At 40.2% G+C, this 18750-nt stretch overlaps 1 protein-coding gene across 3 annotated transcripts; it reads left to right on the top strand.

Annotated features, from left to right (window-relative positions):
- Positions 1–336: 336 nt before the first annotated feature.
- On the top strand, positions 337–17915 carry tgm1l1 (transglutaminase 1 like 1). Of its 3 annotated transcripts, none has more exons than XM_063461494.1 (14): positions 337–539; positions 3665–3957; positions 4042–4230; positions 6752–7003; positions 11476–11594; positions 11846–11953; positions 12048–12225; positions 12824–12962; positions 14538–14730; positions 14912–15065; positions 15363–15647; positions 16463–16623; positions 16741–16877; positions 16972–17915. In XM_063461494.1, the coding sequence occupies exons 2-14, from the start codon at positions 3666–3668 to the stop codon at positions 17114–17116; spliced, it is 2352 nt and encodes a 783-aa protein (XP_063317564.1). In that variant the 5' UTR covers positions 337–539; position 3665; the 3' UTR covers positions 17117–17915. The 3 variants fall into 3 exon arrangements, with proteins under 3 accessions (XP_063317564.1, XP_063317563.1, XP_063317562.1); XM_063461493.1 differs by having other exon boundaries at positions 4039–4230; XM_063461492.1 differs by having other exon boundaries at positions 3665–4230.
- The last annotated feature ends 835 nt before the right edge of the window (positions 17916–18750 follow it).

Raw genomic sequence — 18750 nt, 5'->3', positions numbered from 1 at the left:
GGGCTAAATTAGCACTTTCTTGAACGTGACGGATTTCCTGAGTTCATAACCGAAAACATCCATGAGATTTTTGTTATTTTTGGTCCTATTGTATGCCCCGTGTAAAGCAAACACGAAAAATAGTTCTTCAGGCATGCCGTCCTTATCTCTCCTTTTCACTGTCTGTCACCTTCCCTTGTCTTTCTCCATCGATAAAGTTTTGCTAAGTGTTGCACAACGAAACTTTGGGTCCTCACCCTTGTCCCATTCTACGCTCTCTGACGCATCGCGCACAAACGTCGGAGCTGGACCTTCTGTTGGGAGTGGGAAACTTCAAACCAGGGCGGGGCCGTTGTGCTAAGCGGTGTGAAACAGGGGTGTGTGTGTGTGTCAGCTTTAAGTACCGCGCAGGACATTCCAGGGTACCCTTAAAATTCTGATCCACGAACGGAGCGCATTAAGACGAAAAGTTTCCAAAAGTTCTCACAGGCTGAGAGATAACTAGTCAGGACGACATCCAGGTCTCATCGTTGATCCAAAGAAGAATCCATACAGAGAAAGTAAGTTTTTCAACCACTCGTATTTCGCTTTCTTAAGACAGATGTTGAAGTCAGGCACAGGCGTAAAGTTGTGCGCATTCTTTCTTGGTTTTGTTGTACAGTTAACTCTTACTGGATCTTTCTCCACGGGGAAAACAAGTTAAGAAATTTCGAATTTGAGGGCTATGTTCATTATTACAATTAGCCACCTCATCTAATTTGTTTCCAGTAGAAAGAAGATGTCTGGTCACCTTCCAAACTCCAAGACGTTTTTTGTTGTTTAAACGTTTTCTACGTTCATTTAGAAAAAAACAAACACAGTCAATTAGTTCAGGTATTTTCATGACTTCAGTCTTTTTGGTTGGCAGCCAGCTGCTGCAGCTCATCCCTTTCTTCTCTCAAAGACGTAGACGATGTGTAGTGTATAGGATTTAAGCAATATCTCTATGTACTCCAGGAACTGTATGGAACTCCAGGGATTTGCTGCGACAGTTTAGTAATGAGTCAGTTTTACATGGGACCAAACTCACTGGACAAACAAGCCAGTTGAAGCTGGTTTTGCTGTAGACAAGATAAAGTTAACTTAAATTTGTAGGGGGCATATCAGGACCCAGTAGGCGTACCAGCCATGCCAACACAAACTGGAAGAAAAGTGCAGGACTGCGGAGATACAGAGCAAAGCACAATGGAAGAAAGTGATATGAGTGGTAGTGATAGTAGCAGAGGGAGGACGAGATGAAGAATACTTCATTTCAAGCTTGGCTGATGGCTGTATTACAGTATAGATCATTTTAAGTTTGTGCATTAGAGTGTGAGCAAGGGAAGAGAAAGGCTGCCAAAAAATTAGGCTTGTGAAATGACTTTTCATGGTTCTAGGGGGTTCAGTGGATGTCTCTAATTGGACAATTTTAGACCACCTTGGTGCAAGAGGAAGATAAGGCTTCATTTTAAAAAGGACAACAAAAGCTTGGAAGTTGCTTGCTTACTTAGTTATGTTTCACATGATCCTGTAATAGCTCATATAGAGGGTGTTTTTTTTTGTTTTTTTTTTGCCTAATTGTATGTCCAAACTTATCACCCCAATAACACTCTGTGCCTGTGAGTAAATCAAAACGTGCATGGACGTTTTGCATGAGGTTTACACTGTAAACATTTGTTCATGTTTTCTTATTTTATTGTTGGCTTCATTTTGCAACTTAGCTTCCTTTTATCTAGATTCAGTGAGCCTGACAGTATCGACTTCAGCTTTGGGTGAGGTCACTGTGTGAAAAACATACAGCTTTATCATTTTCTGTCAGGATTCAGATGAACTCAAGAAGCCACAGAGTTAAAAAATACAAAATGTGACCATCACACAGATGGTGCACACATGTATTGATTTTAAAAGATTTGAGGCGCCTCTCCCTCTTCCTCAGCTGTTGTCTGCCCTTTGACCTCTGCCCTTTCCACCCTGTTTCGCGTGCCTGCATCATGCAAATAGTTACCCTTGAAAATCAGCTCAGCCGCACTGGATCAGCAGCTCCCGTCTGTCTGCGATATCATCTAAAAATTCCTGTAATGCTATTTTACTTCACCGGTTAAACCTGTACCTGTAAACTGGTATGCTGAAGTTATGTACAGAAATGATTGAATGTGTGGTAACTCCTCCCCAAATTAACTACTGTCCAATCACAGCTCACTCACTATAACTAGAAATGATCTCCAAAGTAAGCCCTAAATGTTACCTTGTATCTAGTTTATAGGGAAACTTAGGGCTACCCCCCAAAGCTAAGGAGCATATTATTAGTTAACTACAGTACAGTTCATGCTTACGTTCAAAAGTATTAACAGAAGTCAAGTTGCTCATGTTCTGCTGACGGTGGCTCATGTTTAGGTGGTTGTGAATCAGAAGGTAGAGCCGATCATCTAGTAACCGGAAGATTAGCGGTTCAGTCCCTGGTTGCACCAGTCGGTATGCTAAAGTATCTGAACAACCACATTTCTGACTGTGTATGCTAATGTAAGATCAAACGTAAAAGACGTAAAAATAAAGTGCTTTTGATGAATTAATAAATGAATGGGTGAAAGCTACATGCTCAAGTAGAGTAGAAAAGAGCTATATAAGAACCAGTCCATTAAACAGTAAGAACTGGTAACAAGCACACACATGCACATACATATAGGTTCAGGTCTATTTGAATTGTATTGCTCTATAAAACATGTGTCTGCTATTAACATTTCATTAACAACACTGTTTTCTCCCAACTACGTACATCACTGCAGCTCATTACAGTTTACATGTGCTAACAAAACTTCACTGATGGTTTGTTTTTGAAAAACAAAATAGCTTTCACATTTGCAAAGTTGCATGTCACACACAGCTTGTGATTTTGTTTTGATGGAGAGAAGATGCAGATGGTAAAACCAAAAGAAGGATTGAGGGAAAACCGTCTCCTCCCTCAGATTTGCATTCTAGTAAACACAAGAATGAGCGAGGAAGGTCAGGCCAATCCTCAAAGAGACTAACGATCTCATTCCACTGTGATTATTAGTGCAGTGTATGAGGGTGGGGATGTGACAGTATGATAAATGCTCATAAGGTGCACGACCCTGTCCACTTGCGCTTGCAGTCAATGTGCACGCAAAAAGACATCACGAGCACAGCAGCTACACTGCTCTCCAGCAGCTGAGGTGCAGCAGATTGAATCCAGCTGCTCGTAGCAGTTATGTTTGCTCACGCAGAGCACCTAAGAAGGACGAATGGCGAAATTCCCCGAAATTGTTCGGGAAGGACTTGCAGCTGAGTAGAGTCCATGTCAGGAATGTAGTAATTAATGAAACTAAGAAACAAGGAAACTGTTTATTGAGTCCATCGCATTGTTTTTATTACAAAGATATGAAATAAATTGGACTGCCTGTGGCCTCTCATTACTTGTGAGCAGTTAATTGGCATAAAATATTAACTGTACTTAATTAGTCTCCTTTCTTTCTATTATTGTAGGGTCTTTACATTACTATATATATGTTGGGAACTGGCCGATAAAAAAATAAAACGGAATGAAAATTGAATTTTAGTGAATTAAAAGACCAGAGAATAGTGCATATAATCGGTATCCAAAATTCTTCTCTTTAGAATTACAGCTAGCATTTTTTCATGTGTTTTCCAGAATGCCAGGTGAGCGGTTAACAGTAAGAACTGCATCAGAGATTGGGCGATTCCCCGGAGCAGCCCCACCCACAAGGGTGGAGCTGACCATCCAGAATGAGGGTGAGAAGAAGCAGGAGGAGGGGGGCTGTCTATGGTGGCTCAGAAAGATGTGCCCGTGCTGCTGTAAGCACCCAAACACCACCTCATATGATGTCACAGATAAGGTGGAATTCACCAAACTCCCAACCCCTGCCGCCGTCGTAGATCCCCCCAAGCCGAAGCCCGAGAATGGAGAGGCAAAGGAAACAGATGGTAACGACACTTATTTTAAACTGTGTGAAAACATGACATTGTTTTTGGCATCAAATCTGATATTCAACCCTCTCCTGTTAGAAGGGAAGCTGTCGGTGTGTTCGGTGGACCTACTGAGTTCCAAGGCAGGTCAGAACAGACAGGAGCATCACACTGACCTGTATCACGGGGATGAGCTGATCCTTCGCAGAGGCCAGACCTTCCAGATAGAGGTTGAGCTCAACAGGCCCTTCAGTACTGACACTGACAAGCTGTACCTGGAGCTGAAAACAGGTATGAAACCAGTGGCTGGACAGTGTCCATCTTTTCAAAACCAAAATATGAAGAAAAAGGAATTAAAAATTGTAACAATGAGTATGATCGATAGTTTTTTTTTAAGCCAGATGCACATTGTAATTAACTGTATGTGGAAAACAATGTATGTGGGAGATAACAGTTAACGTTGACGTTACTGGAAGGTAAGTCATCCAATAAAACGCTGCTTTAGATTAAAGTGTTTTCATAGGAAAAGTGCCACTAACTATTTGTAAACGTTTTTTTGCGTTTAAAATTGTTGGATTGCCTTTTAACCAAAATTAGCTGCATGTGCAAACACAAGAAAGAAACCAGCGACTGCTCAAATCATGGGAAATACGGTCCAAATGTTATGCATAGCTAGCACGTTTGATTTTAGCAGCAGCTCATGGCTGCACAACAAGTTCTGGATTCCACCCAGCAGCCCGCAGTCTTAACAGTTTCCAGGCCTCGGGACACTGGACACCTCCCTCTGGTATTTACAGACCTCACGCTACACACTCTGGCAATACATCACCACCCAGAAGTGATTTGCTCCTTCTGCTGTGATAGCTTCATGGGGAGAGGGGAGGAAAAAAGAGACAAACTGCATGTAAGTGTCTGAGCTGTCCACATTCAGCAGACTGGCTGCCATCAGTGTCACTGTGGGCAGGGAACAGGCTCGAAGTGTTGCTCCAAAAGCAGTGATTTTTATCAGTAAAGCTTTCAAAGCTGTTGTTTTGAGCAGAAAAGAGACACTGTTTTTCATCATTTTCCTGCTTTAAAAAAAGTATGCTAAAAAAAAAGTATTCAGAGGTGAGAGAGGAAGGGAGGGGTGTCCTGGATGCGGTCAAATGGAGAACAATGGTTTCTTGGTAAACTCCGTATTTCTGTTTGGACGAGTGGTCGTCCAGCAGGGTAGCACAAAGCAAGCAGCTCAGAGGAGAACATCCAAAGGGTTTTAATCTAACTAATGGATTTGCTAGACCATGACAAAAACACGTTTAAAGCAACATTAAAGCTAAATAATCACTCAAACAAATGTGCACGCTTTCTGTGGGGATGTGCACATCCTGGAGTTTTGGAGGTTTTCCAGGCCCACGCTAGTGTTTACTCTTGGAGCCCACACATAGCTGGGCCAAAGACTATCATACACATGTGGTTTACAGTTTGGAATGGTTGCCATACACTGGAAATAACATAAAATTACTGTGATGTGAAAAGGTTTGCAACCAGATTTTGTAAGGAGGTCTCTTTGCTGTTGTTGCTGCTGCCTTATTTGATCAAAATCTTCAAGGTTAGCATATAATTACAAATAAAAGAAAACAGGAAAACACTTTTTGGAGCTGTGCAGGTTAAATTTTCATTCAAAAACATAAAGCAAAGATATTTTACCATATCCTTGACAAGGTTATGTGCATGTACTCATACACACACAGTCCCATTTATACCCTTATTTCTATATGAATCTGTTGCTCTTATGCAACGAGTCGAGTATTAGATTTTGTGGGGGGGAAAATTTGATTAATTATATTTTAATTTAAATTGAACTAAATTTGTGGAACATTTGCCACAGGGCCGCTCACAGACTTCTGGCAAAGCTAAACAACAGTGTCCTGACTCAAGTTGTAAATTTAAAAGACAAATTCTCTGACTGTCTTCAAAACATTGAATGTCATGAATATGAATTTAAATGTACATTTTGTAAAAACTCTTCATAACTCTTCATAAAGTGTATTTGAAAAGAACCTCTGCCACAAGGTGGCAGCATTTTAACAAAAAAGTTGCAGTTGTTTACAACTATTTTTGAAATCCTTTGTCATCGCAATCAGTGTTGAATGTAACACTTTCCAAAGTAACATGTTGCTCTATCGTATTACATTTACACAATCCAGTAATTACAGGTTTATTGTCACTTGCATTACAAAGGTTTTTCGTTATTTGCACAACCCAGACAGAAAAAAAGAAAAAAGATGCTACATTGAGCTGATTTCAGTTCTTGTCAAGAGGAGGAAAATGGTGGAGCTATGGACGTTACTTTTATTTTTATTGCATAAACTGACAGGAGCATGATGGTAAAATGCATACTGCGTCCAGAACAGAAATAACTGCGTAATACTATAATGCAACTTCAGCTCTTTGCAAGTATCTGCACAGATAGCATGCTAACACAAAGCTAGCCAAGAACCTAGGGTGATGATAAAGAGTGAATGCTAACCCCAGCCCAGCAGCCTGAGCCCGAACTTCAGCATGTGATAGAGCCAGTGATGAACAGTCTGGCTTCAGCCTCCATTTTTACCTGTTCATGTTAACAAGCGCAACACTAAGCTTGGATACTCTGACTCGCTGTAACATCTTCAAGAGCACAGCCTGGTCCTATTTCAGCCTTAGTTAATATCTCTGCAATATTTAGAAGGATTTCAATTCTTAAACAAGTGCTTGATTATTAGTAGTCTGAGTAGAAATATACAAATAAATTTAAAAAAAGGGAATAATATGGTTATGTATCTGTTTGGTGTAGGTTCCCTGCCCTTGGTATCCAAAGGGACCCATGTCATCATTCCCCTGGTGGAGCACCTGGAAGATGAACGCTGGGAGGCCAAAATTGTAGAGCAGAACGGCAATAAGATCAAGCTGTCCATCAACTCTCCAGCCAACGCTGTGATCGGCCTTTACGGGCTCACTGTGACAACTTCTTCGCTCAAAGGCGACGCCACAACTACTTACACCTCCAGCAAGAACATCGTCATGCTCTTCAACCCGTGGTGTGAAGGTAAGCTGGCACCAATGGGAACAGGGAAGGCGGGGGTGGGGGTGGGTGGATTGAAGCCAGGGAATGTGGGAGAGAGGAAGGAAAGAAGACGACTCACAGATGATTGGAAAAATAAAGAAAGAGAAGACGTGACCTTACATAACATTCCAGAAATGAATTACTTACTATCTGGATTTATGTTAGGCCTTAGGTAGAATTGAGTATCTGAAAAAGTCAATATTTTTCTGGGAGCAGCATCTGGGAGCAGCAGATTCCATCTGTCTAACTGCGAATACTCAGATAAAATGGATGCCCGTATAGCCATTTAATCTCCTAGAGCAGCTCTGGTATAATATTACACTTGGGTGATAAAGGCCAAGTCAGTCCACGAGTGTGTTGTTGCCCACGAATAGCAACAGCGTGACTGTGTGTGTCTATGTGACTGTGGTCTGTTATGCAACTCCCCCGGCTTGAACCAAAACTTCTGCCGTATTTGGTTTAGCCACAAGTGAGAGCACGACTTTCAGCTGCATTGGAGATCAAAACAGTTTGGGTGTAAGATGAGGGAGACCTTTAGCAGGGTCATTAGATATGCAGATATGATTGCTAATTGTGTATGCCAAAATGACTGTTGTTCAAAGAGCTGAAAGCACCATGACTTAAGAAAACAAACAAGGAAATTAGGAACATTTCTACAGAACGGAGGCACAGCATAGAAAAATACATTCAGAAAAAGCTGAAAAAATGCTGCACGTAGCACAGACTACAATGGAAATGATGCCAGGGTGGACTATAAGTAATGGAGATGGCTGAAAGAAAAGAAAAACACTTTTAGGTGCTTCGGTTACTAATAAAGCTCCAGAAGTTGGCCGTCTGTCCCTGGTGTCCTGGGAAACACTGGAGACATTAAGTGTGTCGACTGGCTTGGAAAGCCCCCTCCACAAGAGCTGGCAGAGGTAGAGATGGAGCTCTGGGCATCTCTGTTGAGACTGCTGCCCCAGTGACATGGGTGGGTGGGTGGATGGATGGGTGGATCGATGGATGACAAATAATGATTAAGGACCACACCACTTGGAGGATAACCACACCAGTTATCTGTGTCATAACTTTGACCAGCATCAAATAATCTGGACTAGTGAGGTTCAGTCTAAATATAACAGCAGATAGTTGTAATGCTTTTAGGGGATGAAACTGTCACCTAATGATTTTATGTTATTTCCTAATTTGGATAATACATTACCATTTATTTGAAGGAGTATTTTTTGTGCATATTTCAAATTCTCTTTATGTGGCTTTCTTCATGTGATATTCAATCTTGTGTACTGTGCTTATTTCAGTAGAACTGTACTGATATGAATTCTAATAACCCATATGGAAAAGAAATAGTAAAGACTTGCATAAGATGTGGCCTACTTCATATAATGAATCATATAAGGCTTATATGATTTACTCATGAAAGTGGCTGCTTTCTCATTACTTTCATATATTGTTTTAGGAAGTATCCAAAACATACAAGTTTCATTTATATAATTTTTCAAGGGATCTTATATCTGTTTTCACTCTTGTATGCTTTTCATACAAGTTTCACACAAGACAGATACAATTTTTATAAGATTTATATATATCTTTTCCATATGGGAAGACATTCTTCGGCCACTTATTGGGCACTCATTGAAATACTTTTAAATACAAAACTGTCTGTTATTGACTTTTTTTTAAAACTTTCTTTCATAGTTTTTCATTGTTTGTTGCACATGCCGTTTCCTAGAGGGTTAAACTTACAATGTAGTCTTTCACTCCTGCAGAAAACATTTTTCTTTGAAGGGTTCAACAGCTAGAGGGGCTTTTCCTCTTTCAAAGAGAAAAAAGGAAAAAAATGCCTCTACAGAAAGCTCACAATGGCACAGAAGCTCAGCATGATGGACATGCTGCGCTTCAGACAGCATTGCGAGTGTGTGATTCTTAGAAAGACAGGGGTCAGCGCTTGTGCTAACTTGTCAGGCATGGTGGGTAAAGCTTCTCTGGGCTGGTGAAAGCAGCATGGTTACTGAGTTTGTTATGTCTTCCAAATTAAACCCTCAGTTAGAAATCCCATAATCAGAGTCATGTCTCCCTCCCCTCACCCCAAACCAATCAGGGCAGATGGCCCCGCCCCTCCCTGAGCCTGGTTCTGCAGGAGGTTTCTTCCTGTTAAAAGGGAGTTTTTCCTTGCCACTGTTGCCAAAGTGCTTGCTCATATATTATTATCGTATGGTCTTTACCTTACAATATAAAACACATTGAGGTGACTTTTGTTCCAATTTAGCACTATATAACTACAACTGAATTGAATTATCTACCAAATATCTACATGTCTAATTTAGCTTTTTTACCTTGATATAAGTTATGTGAAGCCTGGCCCTTGCTTGCATCTGCTAATCTTAACCCTGTTCGAACCTCCACTAAGACATTCAAGCCTACAGTGTTATCTTAGACCCCAAATTCTAACTGACCAGTTACATAGTTAGGATATCATAACTTTTATCTATTTTATGAAAAATTCAAGAGAATATGGTTGTTGTAGGATTGTATGAGAATAGATTCGTAGGGGGTAGTATTACAAGTTCACCAGCAGTTTACCAGGGAGACCGGAGTTTGTGTCCCCTGTGAAATTAAAAGGCAATGCTGGATGATTTGTTTTTAGTTGTTGCTCAGTTTTACTTTTAAAATGATTTCCGAATTTGAGTCAGAATTTAGTAATTTTTGACAACAAATACGTTCAGAAAACATCCAGTTTGGGATGAGTTGGAAAGCTTTTCTGGCAGGAAGTTAATAGAAGAAGCCAGAACTTCTGCTTGCAACACAACCTTAATTATGATGCTGTAGATACGCCACTATGTTGTAATCACATCATGCACTAATAACAGCACTTAGAGTGAATCATAACAGTAAGGTTGCAGTCCATAAAGCCAAAACATGAGCAAAAACATGCAAAACCTAAGGTACACAAGAGTTAATGGGAACTGGATAATAATTATCTGTGGGTTTTTCCGTATAAGGCTAAACCTTTAATAAACAGCTACTCATAATTGATCCTATAATGCCAGCGTATCACTGTGCAGGAGTCTTCGCTTACAATGAAAAAAGGTTTGTGGAATTTATCAATATTCTCTCATGCATCTATTTTTTCTTTTGTATGGCTAAGAAAGCATTAGGAAATGAAGTTCATTGGTTATTCACCTAAGTTTTCCGAATCATCTATACAGGATATTCGACAGGGGAAAAAAGCGCATTTGCAAAGCAGCAAAATAAAAGAAAAAAGAAAACAAAAAACAGTGGACCTGGTTGTGATAAAAAGCCTGTGTGTCTTTCATTATGGGGTTGCTGCTTTTGGCGGCATGCCCAATCTCCTTTTCCCTCTTCCAATCTCCTCTTCCCTAGACCAATCTCTCCCTCACACTCATAAAAGTCAAAATCCTACAATTACTGTATGAAGCGCCATGGGGCGAGCTCGCAGAAATCCTTACAGCTGGTGACAACCTGTCCTCTCCCTTGCTTTTACTGCCTCCGTGTGTATTTCCTTCCCGTTTTTATGCCTCTCCCTCCCTGTTTTGTACCTTTCTTGCTATCTGCTGACCTGACCTTCACTCTGGCTCTTGGACCTCCTCCCTAACATCCTCCTCTGTGAATCTGTTTCTTCCCACATTCCAGGAATTTTTTTTAGCAAGATATGAAAACCATAATTATCACAGCTGCCAGATACTGTCAGCTTCATCCCTGTGTGCTTTTTCCCTTAAGATCTCGAGACAATATGTTATGCTTCACTCTCTCTCTCCTCCTCCTCTTTTCCCACCCAAGCATAACTTCCCCTCTTCCTCTCCTATGCCCCCCGTACTTTGTGAAACCTCTTCCTTCCACTTGCGTTTTCTTATGTCCATCTCAAACAGTCTGATACTTTTACTGCTTTTCCTTTCTTTCTCTTTTTCCCGTTCCTCGTCCCCACCCATGGGCATTTTCAAGGTGGTGACAGTAACAGATAAAAAGGGATGGGAAAAGAAACACATAGACTCGGGTGAGGGGTGCACGCCCAAGTCTGGAGTGCTGAGGTCACCAAAACCAGACTTTTTCCCATAAGTGAGTGTGGGCCTCACTGCAAGATCTATGCAGTCATTGTGTTTCTTAACCATTTCCTGGCCTTGGGAACTTTTTTCACATGATAAGTAAGAAAAAAACACATTCTTGAGTTGTTCAGTCACAAAGGAGGTGAATAAAGCAGGGATTTTAGGTCATTTTCACAAACGGGGGGAAGCTCGAATGTTTCCGTTCATTAAAAGAAATTTAAAACATCTACTTAAAAAAAGGGTTTCCTTGTATTCCCTGGTTTAATTAGACTGAACGTCAGGGATAACCACATAAATGTACTTAACTGTGCATGCATTACTGAAAGCCTGTTCTTGGAAGATACCATTTTCAGTGACATGAAGCTAAATAAGAGCAAATTCCTGTGTTTCTAGAGGACAGCGTGTTCCTGGATAACGAGGAGGAGAGGAAGGAGTATGTGCTGAATGACACTGGGAGGATTTACTACGGAACGGAGAAACAAATCGGTGCTCGCACGTGGAATTTCGGACAGGTACAAGCTATGAAGAGCAAGCTTGGTTTCTAAGCTATCATTACACGGTTATGACCACTTAACCTGTTTGTTCCTGCTGAAGATGGAATTATTTTAAACTGTTCCCAGTACCTATATTTTCATTGTGTTTTTCAGTAGCTGGTAATTTCTGTTTAAAAACAAAATATTTTCATTTTTCTTTACAGTATTCAGTGTTCACAGGACAATTCTCCAAACTTCGGTTTCATAGTGAATTTTTTTCTTCATTGTAGTTTCATGAGGGAATCCTGGAAGCATGTCTGTTTATCATGGAGAAGAGTGAAATGCCGCCATCTGGTCGAGGGGATCCGGTCAACGTGGTCAGGGTCATATCTGCCATGGTGAGCTAATGTACAAAAGAAAGACGTTTTTTTCTAGAAAAAGTAGGAAAAAAATACAGGAAATACAATGACCGTGTCACTGTGTCCTTTTTAGATAAATGCTCAGGATGACTATGGTGTTCTAGTTGGAAACTGGTCAGGTGATTACTCTGATGGAGTCTCACCTACGGCGTGGAGCAGCAGCGTGGAGATCCTGAGGAAATACCACTCGACCAATGGAACGCCTGTGTCATATGGACAATGCTGGGTCTTCTCTGGGGTCACTACAACAGGTGATTATGAGGAAAAAAACATTAAAAAGTAAGGGTGCTGGATGGCTGAGTGAAAGTTAAGAGTGTGTCTGTGGTGAAACCTTAAACTTTAGTAGGCAGTCGCAAGCTTTAGAAGGCATGCGAATGGATTGTACTGTATGTTCGGCTTGTGTGTGTAAAAAAGCTGCAAAGAATACCCAAGAGTGTGTCTTGGTGTGGATGTCAATTTAATTACAAATCCACAAATTTATTATAATCATGGCTTTTTGTCAGTCTGTGTCTTTGCATTAGCTCTCACTGTAACTCTGTCATAGAGCACTTCATATTCACTGTGTGCATCCAAGGAAGCTTCCATGATAGCTAGCTGACCCTAGCACATAATATTGCCCCTGATAGCAAGTCATAGCTTTTATGCACTCCAAATACCTTGCATTGGCATTCTTGACATACCATCTATATTTGTCACAGATAGAGCCACACGTGTTGCTTTCATTCAGCCAGAATAATGAAATTCCCTGCTGCCTAAAGTATTACCAGCTGAAAATCTAACTCAAGTATCAAATGGCCTTGCAGAAATAAATTTTAATTGATCTATTTATATCTCTGTCTTTGGTTTTAGTGCTGCGCTGCCTTGGCATTCCTGCCCGCAGTGTGACCAACTTCCAGTCAGCACATGATACCGACATATCCCTCACTACAGATGTGTACCTTGATGAGAATTTGGAGCCAATCGACTACCTCAATAGAGACTCTGTTTGGTAAGATATAGAGCTTTACGTAGAATGGCATCCTGCCATGAAAATCATCTAAACCTATGCTAAAGAAATGTTCTAAAACGTTCTTGAAAATCCCCAAGTTGAAATTTCTTTTGAAAGTGCATAGGCTTGTCTTGTATCTATTAGGGGTGCAACGATACTCGTATCGATATTGAACCGTTCGATACAGTGCTTTCGGTTTGGTACTCATGTGTATCAAACAATACAAAATTTTTAATTTATTTTATCAACTTTTCTTCTGACGCTGCTGTCTGTGTTGAGAGCTCAGTGGATCTGCGTTTGACTACTCCGCCTAGGCTGCACTGTCGAGCGCAGATCCACTGAGCGCAGCTGTTGCAACATGGCAAATTGAACCTCCCCCACCCTCATTCAGATATGGCCTTTGGAATTATTTTGGTCTTCATGTGAAGTATGACCCTGAAGGTAAGCGCGTCATGGACAAAAGTAAAACAGTATGTCGGATGTGCCACGCAATGCTCAATTACATGAGTGGGAATTACTGCGTTAGCGCAGTTTGCTCGTTAAGGTGTTGACGCTGTCCAGCCCCACGCACGGGCGATCCGCGGTAGCTCGTTAACGGAGATTTGCCGTGTTGTGGCGTTAACGTCATTTCAGATTAACGCTGACAGCACTAGTGGGAACACTATGAATATGACTGCACATTTATGCCGACATCATCCTAGTGCAAAGACAAGTGGAAGCAGACAAAAACAACAAGTACGCATGCTACAAACTTTACCCGAGTCATTTAGACAGCCGTTAGCACATGATTCTCTTTATGGGGACCTGATATGTTAAATATGCTGCTGAGAGTTTACCCCAGAAGAAGCTATAGTATAGCTTTTATTTTGGAAAGAGCCATTTCTCTGTAATAAACTCTCTTTTCCAAAGATGAGGGATTTCTTGATCAGATAGATGAATTTTTTTATTACTTTGTTGTTTCAGCAACATTAAATTTAAAAACTGTACTTTTGAGTTAAAATATATATTTATAATTTTAATAAATGACAAATTAAAAAAGCATGAACATTTTTTTGTATCGAAAAAATATCGAACCGTGACACCAAAGTATCGAACCGAACCGTGAATTTTGTGTATCGTTGCACCCCTAGTATCTATGTGTTATTTTATGTTGTATTACTGGTATCCTACAAGAGCCCTTAGACATTCTGTCTGCATTTTCCATATCCCTGTACCTGCCTGAACACCCGTTCACTATAACTGTGGAACAGGGCACATGTTGTGAATGTAGCTAATGTAACAAAAACTAAACCCATATCCTTAATTCCTATTAAATTGTTAAGACGTGTTTCACTTCTACAAAAATTGCCAGCTATGTTCAAAGTCAGTAAAATATATCTACAAATGCCACCAAAAGTCTCTAATGAACACTTTGCATTTTATACAAAAAATTAAAGTGTAAAATTGTGGCATAAACAAGCTAACTGCTTTATGCTAAGCTAAGCTAACTACATGCTAATTGTATTATTATATTAACCTAAAAGGAACAGTTTAATTTACTTAAATTCAAAATACCTAAACTCTGTCTAACTGTAGGAATTTCCACGTATGGAATGACTGCTGGATGGCCAGACCAGACTTACCTCCAGGTAATGGAGGCTGGCAGGCCGTAGACGCCACTCCCCAGGAAACTAGCCAGGGCACCTTCCGCTGTGGCCCTGCTTCTGTGAACGCCATCCGCTCTGGCCATGTCTACCTTAAACATGACACACCGTTTGTCTTTGCTGAGGTGAGTGCGTGTTCTTGAACTGAACTCTTTGTTGTTTTTCATGTACTAGATATAGATATGTAAGAATTTCAGAAATGGTCTTTGCAGCTTGAACCGTCAGCAAAAGATAAATCATGTAATATGTAAAAAGGGTAACCTGTTCTGTTTGAGCTTATTGTGTTTATTGGTATTTTTCTGGCAGGTCAACAGTGACAAAATTTACTGGCAGAGAAACCTGGACGGCACATTTAAACAGATCTACAGTGAAAAGAAAGCTGTCGGCCACTGCATCAGCACCAAAGCGGTGGGCTCTGATAAGCGGGCAGATATCACATCCGTGTACAAACATGAAGAAGGTACTGGCAGCTATTTGTTACTTGTCTAATTGTAAGTCTACCTTAGACTGATGTTCCAGAAACAGACACCTGGAAATATCTTAATAAGCAGTGATTTAGTCCCGTCATTCCCTATAGATCATTTTGTTGAACTTATTCAACCCTCATCAACTGTTCACCTGCTCTCCACAATTCTTTAAATATAGCTCTCTGTTTGTTTTCATTGGAAAGACTGTGAACCATATCTCTTGCATATGTCAGTAAATCCTGAAACCTCCGACAGAATGAGGTGCACTTACCTTCTCCTCCCTCTACCAGATTCAGAAGAAGAACGCATTGCAGTAGAGACTGCAAGTCGCTATGGCAGCAAGCCAGATGTCTATTCCACACCAGTGGCAGAAGATGTGTCAGTGGAGGTAAAGGTGGATGGCGAGGGACCCAGGATGGGTGCTGATGCCCAGTTGAAAATTCTGGTGAAGAATCTAAGCTCACAGCCCCGCCAGGCAACAATCCACAGCCAGGTGGCTGTCATGTACTACACTGGAGTGCTGAAGGGCACCATCAAGAAGGACCAGATGCCTGTGGAGCTTTCGCCTAATGAAGGTTGGATTTCGAGCTCAATTATGAAGCTGCACTATCTATGTAGGGTTTTGGTCTTAGTCGTTATTGTCAAAACCTCTTCAGTACAATTTGATGTTAAATTAGCAACCTCCAGGCCCATTTAGAGTAAAAAAGACGATAAGTTTTGGCACAATTAGGAGAACCCCACCTCTGTGATTAACAATTGCTACCTTTTGTTTGGATTTTCCCTTGCTTATCAAGACTGGTTTCAAACAAACCCAAGGGTGAAAGCTAAAACGCTAAACTCAAGGCTTCAAAATAATAGGACAGAACTTCCATCTTTTAGCTCATGCTACTCTCGCATCACAAAAAAAACCAAGCTACTAAAGGTCTGGAAAACTTTATTCATAAATGAAAGGTAGAAGATGCGAAATACTAAAATGTTATGTAATGTTTAATTAAATTAGTTTGTTAAACAAATATTTTAATCTAAAAAGTGTTAAAGTAAATAAAGTCTAAGAAGATAAAACTGTATGATACTAAATCAAGCAACAGTCATTTTATTACTCATAATTTTTTAGATGTGAAAAAAGATAAGGTAACAAGAGTTTTGGAAATGCACAGTCATGAAGAAAATTGGGGACAGGATAATTTTTAATCAAACTGAAAACTGAAGCAGAAAATCAAACTTACTTTCTGAAACCTTTACATTGTGCTTAGGCTAGGCTAGCTCGTCCTGTGGGAAGTTACTTGAGCCAAGCTAACTAGCAGCTAGCTGCTGTTCCAAAATGTCTAAGCATTCATTTACATTTAAAAAACAGCAACAAAAAAAAATTGTTTTTTTTCCCATCACGAAGAGAAAACCATTGACTGGGTCCTGCCCTACCAACAATACCAGAGCCAGCTGGTGGATCAAGCATCCTTCATGCTAACCCTGTGTGGAAGAGTCACTGAAACGAAGCAAGTGCTAGCTAACCAGACAACTTTCAGGCTTCGCACACCTGACATCACTATCAAAGTAAGATTCCATTTTTTTCCCCTTATTCATGCACTGAGCATTATTTTAACACAAATGCATAACATTTATTTCTATTAAAGGTATCCCTCTTGACTAATTTAACTCTTTTTCTGGCAGCCTATTGGAGACGCCGTTGTCGGTAAAGAGATGGCTGCCAAGATTACTTTCACCAACCCCCTGCCATCTACACTGAAGGGAGTGGTGTTCAGAGTGGAGGGCCTGGGCCTCCAGAAGGGCCATGAGGTGGTCGTGGGGTAAGAACACGTCTTTCTCTTTTTTGCCTCCCTTTCTCTTCCACTAACATTTTTGTATCGAGACTAACGTTTCTTTTCATCTTGCCCCTCTCAGTGACGTCGGCGCCCACTCCAAAGTGACACTGACAGAGCACTTCATCCCCTCCCAACCAGGACCCAGGAAGCTGGTGGCGTCCCTCGACTGTGAACAGCTCTCACAAGTGCATGGAGTGGCTGACATTGTTGTTCTTGAACAATGAAAGGCACCACAATGATCAGCTTCTCGCACAACACTTATTTCTTATAAAATATCAACTGACAATGCCTCATCATATTAAGTGTGCTAGGTTCCCGTATCTTGAGCTATACTGTTTGTTTTTTACTGCAGAAAATAAATGTTTAATTTTTGATATTCATAAAACTATTAATAGATGATTTACTGTAGCATTATCAGTATTACTACTATTTTTACATTTTAAATAATAGAAATTCACACTTGTGTCTTGCTGTGGGAGAATTGTAATAGACATGTGACAAAGTGCTTTTTGACTAACAAGGGTTTGTATCCTTAGACTTCTAAAACAAGTCCATTTGAAGACACTGAACAAAACCTGTGAAGGTGCAGAAAGTCAGGCCACTTTGAGCTAATGTAAATACTATATATGTAGCTAGTCATAATGTGAAAAGTGTTGTCTGACAAAATGAACCTCGCATGGCTTATATGAAGGGAGGGAACTGTGACGTGCTTGGAAAGGGAACGATGCTGACTTTGGCAAATGTAACGTTTAAATGTACCAATTCAGAAAACAGAAAATGATGTCGTCTTCAAGGACACGGATTACCACTTATTTCAACTGTCAAATGAAATGAAAAGTCCGCCTTTATTAAAAACCCAAACCCTCAAATGTCTGCATATCCGAAAAGAGACCACAGTAGCCTTAGTTCAACTTCTCCTTGTCTCTTTTACTTCAGCACTCAAGTTTAATGTGAAGGAAACTAATTTAATACCATTAAACTATTTATCTACCTGGAATGTTTTGGTTTTTGTATCATCTGTGCTGTGTCTTTAATAAAAGTCACACTGAAATGATGTTGCAGCTCTTTATTAAACAAGCCTGTGCTGGTTAAAGGTGACGTAAGCCTCACAGAGGAAACAGGAAACTTTCCACTTTTGCAATTGAACAATGTTTTATGGCGCAAAAAAAAAGAGAGTGACTAATTTCAGCTTTACAAATTACGGTGGGTGACACACCTTTACTGCGTTTCACCAATCAGGATGAGTAATGTATTCCCAGGTACTTAAAGCTGACTGTGCTAAGGCAGTGGCTCATATCTTTAACATTTTTCACAGAAATACTACGCCCTTTATGTCACTCGACTCGTTTAACAGCTCTAATTTGTAGCTCTCTTTCACATTGAAGGCATTAGAAAATCTACGAGATCATAAGGGAAGTAATCGCTGTCGTTGAAGCCATCAGAGAAAGATGTCAGATCATATTCCTTGCGGTGCTATGAACTCATGTATTTCCTGAATTCCAGTTCATCAAGCATTGTGATAGTGGGCTTGTCGGACAGTTTAAAGTGGAATTTGACAAATTTTAAAAACTCGGGTTTTAAAATTCATCTGAATGTTAGATGTAGTGTATAATGTCCTGTAATTATAGTATGCCAAAAAGAGATGGGATAACAGTTTTACCGTATACTTTATCACAAATTTGATGATGTAATATTACCTTTCACATTAATGCAATGTTATTTTTTAAATTTTATGTTTTATAGTTCTGCATTCAGGCACAATTTTGATTACTTAACACGTAAAATTAAAAGTTTAAGATTTTTAAAAGTAAAGTAAGAAAAGTAAACGTAAAAAAAGAAGTTACATTTTATAGCTGTT

Source organism: Pelmatolapia mariae, linkage group LG18 (genome assembly GCF_036321145.2).
Source record: "Pelmatolapia mariae isolate MD_Pm_ZW linkage group LG18, Pm_UMD_F_2, whole genome shotgun sequence".
NCBI classification, from domain to species: Eukaryota; Metazoa; Chordata; class Actinopteri; order Cichliformes; family Cichlidae; genus Pelmatolapia; species Pelmatolapia mariae.
Note: the sequence above shows the minus strand (reverse complement) of the source record. Positions and strands in the feature narration are given on the sequence as shown.

Excerpts from the sequence above, each read along its gene's own strand:
- tgm1l1 (XM_063461492.1), top strand. The coding sequence starts at position 3,666 with ATGCCAGGTGAGCGGTTAACAGTAAGAACTGCATCAGAGATTGGGCGA. Across the intron at positions 4,231-6,751 it reads GTACCTGGAGCTGAAAACAG|GTTCCCTGCCCTTGGTATCC; the intron begins GTATGAAACCAG and ends TGTTTGGTGTAG. Across the intron at positions 11,595-11,845 it reads GCACGTGGAATTTCGGACAG|TTTCATGAGGGAATCCTGGA; the intron begins GTACAAGCTATG and ends TCTTCATTGTAG.